The 6,899-nt window shown below is 64.5% G+C and overlaps 2 protein-coding genes across 2 annotated transcripts; both read left to right on the top strand.

Annotated features, from left to right (window-relative positions):
• Positions 1-1,521: 1,521 nt before the first annotated feature.
• On the top strand, positions 1,522-3,366 carry ARHGDIG (Rho GDP dissociation inhibitor gamma). Its single transcript, XM_063100905.1, has 6 exons — positions 1,522-1,594; positions 2,298-2,477; positions 2,575-2,658; positions 2,865-2,941; positions 3,026-3,089; positions 3,167-3,366. The coding sequence occupies exons 1-6, from the start codon at positions 1,522-1,524 to the stop codon at positions 3,364-3,366; spliced, it is 678 nt and encodes a 225-aa protein (XP_062956975.1).
• A 326-nt stretch (positions 3,367-3,692) lies between these two features.
• PDIA2 (protein disulfide isomerase family A member 2) lies at positions 3,693-6,678 on the top strand. Its single transcript, XM_063101184.1, has 11 exons — positions 3,693-3,897; positions 4,560-4,766; positions 4,837-4,970; positions 5,045-5,182; positions 5,253-5,369; positions 5,444-5,569; positions 5,639-5,836; positions 5,923-6,043; positions 6,119-6,300; positions 6,423-6,533; positions 6,634-6,678. The coding sequence occupies exons 1-11, from the start codon at positions 3,693-3,695 to the stop codon at positions 6,676-6,678; spliced, it is 1,584 nt and encodes a 527-aa protein (XP_062957254.1).
• Positions 6,679-6,899: the final 221 nt, after the last annotated feature.

Here is a 6,899-nt window from a genome sequence, read left to right as displayed (position 1 = left end):
TGTGGGTCCCTGAGCAGGGGGGAAGTGGCGGGTGGCTCACTTTCACAGTGGCCTCTGGGCTCAGACCCATTCCTACTCTTTCCTTCCTGCAACTGCTCAGCCGGCCCCACCCCAGACCCCCTGAGCTGCACCCAGACCCTTCAGGCCCCATGGGACAGGGTCATTGACCCATTTTTAAGAGGTGCAAACAGGTCTATTTCTGCTTTCTTGGAGATAGAGTACCTCTCCTCCCCTTCCCCATTCGGGCCTAGCTGGGGGTCTGGCAGGGTGGGGGGTTGGCTTTGGGCCAAGAGCCTCCAAACATGGCCACCTGAGTCCATTCACACTGCAGGTGAGGCAGAGTCCAGGATGAGCTGGGGCACAGGAGCTGGAGGGGGCCCTTGTCCTTGCCTGGGCACCATCTGCCTCCTAGTGAACCCCCCCCCCACCGGTAGGGCCACACTGGCCCCGGGTTTGGCTGCCCTCTGTGGATGGATGGGCATCCATGGAGTCTGTGGGCCACCAGAGGCTGGAACTGTCCCCAGCTTGGGGACAAGTGACCTCGCTAATGCCCCCCAACTCCTACAGTGAAGCAGCAGAGGAGGGCCAGTAGAGGTGCCTGAGCCCCACCTAGGAGGATCCTGCCTTGGAAAGACTGTGGACAGGTGGGGATCCAAGGCGGACAGTCCCCATCTAAGCCCATGAGCCCCCGGCACCATGGCTGGCTTCCTGCTCAGATACAGGAGCTCTTTGGACAAGGCTGATTCCTGGTTGTCTCCAGAAACGGATGGGGTAGGGGATGTCTAAGAAAGAGGGGGACTCAGCTAGTGTTCCAGAACCTCCTCCTTTACTCCAGCTGTCCCTAGCCCAAGGCCCTGCTCACTCTTGTCACCTGCCCTGGCTGGCTGACTGACCGCTCCATATAACACCCCCGCCCGCCTCACTTTAGGTGTCAAGATCAGAGGCCCCTCTGTGCTCCTCGGGTTCTGTTTTGCTTCAATGTCCTTCTCTCCCCGTGGACAGGGACCGTAAGAATTGTCTGGGTCCCCAAGGCCCTGCAGAGACACTGTCACCCTCTCCCGCCCCCACCACGGTCGGTAGCATTGCAGGCATCCTCCTCTGTGTGTCCAGAGGCGTCTCAGTGTGTGGGTGGGGTCCGGTGCCACCGCCGCGCCTCGGTAGTGATGACTGTGAACCTCCAGAGTCCCCCTCTGCCCAGACAGACGCTCTAGCGGGCGTGGGGGTAGGGCCCCAGGTGTGGCCTGCAGCGCCGGCCGGTAACGAGGGCCTGGGGACGCGGCGAGGTGCACCTGCTCCGCTCTGCGCGGGTGGGGGCGCCCTGGCGGCCGGCGGCTCCTTGCAGGCGCGGGGTGCGCCGGGCGGGCGACACGCGCGTCTCTGCGGGGCTGCGCGGGGTCCGCGGAGCGGCTGGGGGCGCGCGGCGCGGGCGCGGCGCTGGGCGCGGGGGCCGCTCCCGGCCGGGATGAGCTCACCGCAGTCGCGCCGGGGCTGAGCGCCGAGCCGGGCGGGCCGCGCGCCACCATGCTGGGCCTGGACGCGTGCGAGCTGGGGGCGCAGCTGCTGGAACTGCTCCGCCTGGCGCTGTGCGCCCGAGGTAAGCCGGCAGAGACCAGGGCGGCCGCCTACGCGGGGGGCTTGGCGGGGGCCCGGTCGGGCTCGACCCTCTCCGGGAGGGGAGCCGGGAGTGCCCGGATCTAGCTGTGAGGCCGGGGAGGTGGGGACCCTCTGCGCTTGGGAACCTGCCGCCTGGACTCCCTCTGCCCTGGGTGGGGCCGGGGTTTCTTCAGGGCGAGAAGACTGGAGCACCGTGGACAGGAACTCGGAGAGACCCCTGGTCTGGGGGCACCCTGTGAGGTGGCCTGGAGCTCAGGGGTTCAGAGAGAGTCACCTTCTCTGCCAGGAGCACTGTGGGGAGGAGCCCGAGGGCTGTAGAGGGCAGAGCCTCTGCTCTAGGTAGCACCCGAGGGTCACCCCTCTACACTGGAAGCCCTCTCAGTCCCTTGGGGCTCTCCCCCATTTGGGGTCTTTATTCCCCCCACCTCTGGCCTCAGAATCAGGGAGGAGCCCTGATACCCTGGGCTGGGCTCCAGGCACAGCAGGTGGCCCCTCTCTCGGGAGCCTCTGGGTGTGGTGCTGCTGAGCGCTTCTGCGCTCTCACCGCGCCCCCCGCCCAGCCTCTGCCCGAGCCCCAGCGGCTCCTCTTCAGTTCCTTCCGGCAGTGGGAGGTACGGCTGGCCAGACAGGGGCTCCTGTTTGGCACTTGAATGCCGGGGTCACACACCCTCCCCAACCCCCAGTCCTCCTGGCCGACAAGGAGGGCGGGCAGCCACTGCGGGACGAGGTGCTGGACGAGGCTGTGCCCGAGTACCGGGCACCGGGGAAGAAGAGCGTCCTGGAGATCCAGCAGCTGGACCCGCATGACGAGAGCCTGGCCAAGTACAAGCGCGTGCTGCTTGGACCCCTGCCGCCTGTAGTGGGTATGGGCACAGGCCCTGAGCCTGGAGGGCTGCATCGCGTGGCGTGGAGGGGGTGGGGCCGGGTGGAGCATCCTGCAGACCCTCAGTTTCTCCTCAGACCCAAGCCTGCCCAACGTGCGGGTGATGAGACTGACGCTGATGTCTGAGCAGGCTCCGGGGCCCATCACCATGGACCTCACAGGTAACGCCCCTCTGCAAACCACAAACCCATTTTTGGGTAGAGACCAGGGCTTATCTTCGTGGACCTCTTAGTACCCCCTTGCCCAATCCCAAGTCCTTGGGCTCATCACCATAGGACCCATGGGACCACTCTTCATCTGGGGGCTCCTAGGGCAGGGTCTCAGCCCATCCCAGGAGTTTAGACCTCAGCTGCCATTTCCCTGACAGGGGATCTGGCTGCATTGAAAAACCAGGTGTTTGTCCTGAAGGAAGGAGTTGATTACAAAGTGAAGATCACCTTCAAGGTGAGGCAGCTGGGGGCAGGGGGCACCAGCCAGCGACAGGCCCAGCCCCCCCAGAGAAGCCCCTTAACACCCTCTGTCTCCCAGGTCCACAAGGAGATTGTCAGTGGCCTCAAGTGTCTGCATCACACCTACCGACGGGGCCTGAGGGGTGAGGGCCGCGTGGAGGGGCAGCCTTGGGGGGCAGTGGGGCAGAGGGTGGTCCCTGACACCCTCCTCCTCCCCCAGTGGACAAGGCCGTCTACATGGTGGGCAGCTATGGCCCAAGTGCCCAGGAGTATGAGTTTGTGACCCCAGTGGAGGAGGTACCAAGGGGCGCACTGGTGCGGGGCACCTACGTTGTCAAGTCTCTCTTCACCGATGATGACAGGATGGACCACCTGTCCTGGCAGTGGGGCCTCCACATCTGCCAGGACTGGAAAGACTGACTCCTCCCCCACACCTCTGTCAGTTGCTGCACAGGGACCCCCAAGCATTCCCCAGCCCCCTCAGTGAGTGACCCAACCTCCTGCCACCCTCTGCTCGGTCCTGGACCCCTGGCTCCCTGCCTGGCGCTGTGCCCTGAACAGTCCCATTAAACGTCGCCCTGTCTCAGTGCCCTCAGTGTCGCCTCTTTCTGCCTCCCCCTCCCCCGTGGGGGGGGGGGGCTCCTGGGCCTTATCTTCCTGTGACCAGGCTCAGGTGCCACGTGGCAGCCACTGCTTGGCCCCAGGTCCCCTTATCTGCTCTGGCCTTGTGGGTCCCCGGCACTGCCATGGACTGCCAGCTCCTGCCTGTGCTGCTGCTGCTCTGGGCCTTGGGTCCACAGGGACAGAGACAGGAGCCTGAGAGTCCTTCAGAGGAGCTCCTGGAGGAGTCCCCTGAGGAGGAAGTCCCCCAAGAGGATGGGATCTTGGTGCTGAACAGCCGCACCCTGGGCCTGGCCCTGCGGGAACACCCCGCCCTGCTGGTGGAGTTCTGTGAGTGCTGGGGCAGCGGGGCTGGGGGCCAGCAGGGACCACCCAGGGTCTGAACCCTCTGCCCATGGACATAGGGGTGTAGGCACCCACCCCTCACTGCACCCCCCCACTGTGCCCCCTGGCTCCCTTGGAGGGAAACTGTGGGAGGGAGCCCCGGGACTGGGCTGGGCCTAGGGTCCAGTCTGAGCAGGGGGATGGTGGTAGTGCAGGGGGACCCACAGGACATGAGGACACCCAGGCCTCCTGCTCGGCCCTGTTAGTCCCTTCTGCAAGCTGCTGTGGTGTTTCCTCCTGTGAAGGCCCAGCATGTGTGGGCTGTGGCCACATAGGTCCTTGTCACATATGCTTCAGTGGGTTCCTCTACAAACATAAGAGCCATCCTTAGCAGGCATTAGCAGGAACCCAGGCCTTAGACAGCAACAGGAGGATTTCTCTCAGACTTTCCTGAACTCCGCCGGTCACTGTGCCCCTCAGCCTGGGGGACCCTGGGGAGCCCCTGATCCCTGGCTCTTGAGCTCAGCTGTGGCTGGGCTCAAGGTGTGCCCCTGAAGGAGGGAGATGACCATAACTCACTGCCTTGGGCCCTGACCTGAGGCACCGAGGGCTCCAGTCAGGCCACGCTGGGGCCACAGAGTCCTGGCACTCATGGTGCCATCTCCCAGACGCCCCATGGTGTGGGCACTGCCAGGCACTGGCCCCCGAGTACAGCCAGGCGGCTGCCCTGCTCGCGGCAGAGTCCGCCAGGGCCACGCTGGCCAAGGTGGATGGGCCTGCGGAGCCAGAGCTGACCGAGGAGTTCAGAATCACCAGCTACCCCACGCTCAAGTTCTTCCGCGACGGGGACCGTGCACACCCAGAGGAGTACACAGGTGTGGGGGCAGGTATGGCGGGTGGCATGGGGTGGGCAGGGGCTGCCTGGGCTGAGGAGGACTCTCGCAGGCCCCCGCGAGGCCGAGGGCATCACCGAGTGGCTGAGGCGGCGGGTGGGGTCCAGCGCCATGCGGCTAGAGGACGAGGCGGCTGCCCAAGCACTGCTAGAGACCCGGGACGTCGTGGTCATTGGCTTCTTCCAGGTAAGCCAGGGGCGCGGGGACCAGCGTGGGAACTATGCCATGGACCCATCAGGCTCACAGGTTTGGGCCCTTAGGACCTACAGGACAAGGACGTGGCCACCTTCTTGAGGCTGGCCCAGGATGCCCTGGACATGACCTTTGGCCTCACTGACCGGCCACAGCTCTTTCAGAAGTTTGGCCTCACCAAGGACACCGTGGTCCTCTTCAAGAAGGTGGGTCAGGGCCGAGGTGGGGGTGGGGGTCGGGGCTGCGGGTCCCACTGACCCAGCTGGGGTTGTTCAGTTCGATGAGGGACGTGCCGACTTCCCCGTGGAGGAGGAGCTGGGCCTGGACCTGGGCGATGTGTCTCGCTTCCTCGTCACGCACAGCATGCACCTGGTCACAGAGTTCAACGAACAGGTGAGCCCCAGCGGGTGTGGTTGGGCACCACTGCATGGGGTCCCCAAGGGTGTCACAAGCGCCCTCTCCCACAGACATCTCCTAAGATCTTTGCAGCGAAGATTCTCAACCACCTGCTGCTGTTCATCAACCAGACACTGGCTCCACACAGGGAACTCCTGGAGGGCTTCAGGGAAGCAGCTCCCCCATTCCGGGGGCAGGTACTAGGGGGTCCAGCAGGGCGGGGCAGCCGGGCAGTGGGGGGCCCGGCGAGCACTTCCTGCCTACAGGTGCTGTTTGTGGTGGTGGACGTGGCAGCCAGCAATGACCACGTGCTGCAGTACTTTGGCCTCAAGGCCCAGGAGGCCCCCACCCTGCGCCTGATCAATGTTGAGACCACCAAGAAGTATGCGCCTGAGGACAGGGGGCTCATCACCGCAGCTTCTGTTGCCGCCTTCTGCCACGCAGTCCTCAGCAATGAAGTCAAGGTGACCCCTAGCCCAGGGAAGGGGAGGGAGCAGGGGTTGTTGTCAGGTCCCCGACCCTGCAGAGAACCTGGCCTGTCACCCCCCAGCCCTATCTCCTGAGCCAAGAGGTTCCCCCTGACTGGGATGAGCAGCCAGTCAAGACGCTCGTGGGCAAGAATTTTGAGCAGGTGGCTTTCGATGAAACCAAGAACGTGTTTATTAAGTTCTGTGAGTGCCGAGGGCAGTAGGCGGGTGGGCAGCTGTCGAGGACCTGCTGGCCAAGCCCAACACCCCCCATCCTAGATGCCCCCTGGTGCGCCCACTGCAAGGAGATGGCTCCAGCCTGGGAGGCACTGGCGGAGAAGTACAGGGACCATGAGGATGTCGTCATTGCAGAGCTGGACGCCACAGCTAACGAGCTGGAAGCCTTCCCCATAAACAGCTATCCTACCCTCAAGTACTTCCCAGCAGGGCCAGGTCGGAAGGTGAGGCAGGCTGGTGGGCTGGGGAAGCCGGGACCCCATCTTCCTTGGCCTGGGGTTGGGAAGGCATGGTGGGCACAGGACAGGGCATGGCATGTCCTCCAGGCCCTCCTGTCCCTCCTCAGGTGATTGAGTACAAAAGCGCCAGGGACCTGGAGACCTTCTCAAAGTTCTTGGACAATGGGGGAGAGCTGCCCGCAGAAGAGCCCCTGGAGGAGCCCGTAGCCCCCTCCCCGGTGGGTGCCCATCCCTTGGTTCAGGCCTCTGGACAGTCCTCTCCACGCAGGGCTGGCGGTGGGGGGCCAAGCTCTAAGCCAGGCTTGTAACCCTTTCTAGGAGCCGCTGGCAAATTCCACCAGGGGGCCCAGGGAGGAGCTGTAGCCACCCCGCGACACCAGTGCAGGGCACGGTCTCCGGGAAGCTGGAGGAGCTGTGAACTGGGAATAAAGATCTTGGTCCTGACCATGTGGTTCCTGTGCCCTGCCTAGCGGACCCCTGCCCTCGGCTTTGGCCCAGTCTTGGCCTCTGGGCCCAGCCCTCCTCGATGGGCTCCTGGCTTAGGCCCAGGGGTGGGCCTCCCTGGGGCAGGAAGGGGCACAGCT

This window comes from Cynocephalus volans, chromosome 6 (assembly GCF_027409185.1).
Source record: "Cynocephalus volans isolate mCynVol1 chromosome 6, mCynVol1.pri, whole genome shotgun sequence".
Taxonomy (NCBI): domain Eukaryota; kingdom Metazoa; phylum Chordata; class Mammalia; order Dermoptera; family Cynocephalidae; genus Cynocephalus; species Cynocephalus volans.
Note: the sequence above shows the minus strand (reverse complement) of the source record. Positions and strands in the feature narration are given on the sequence as shown.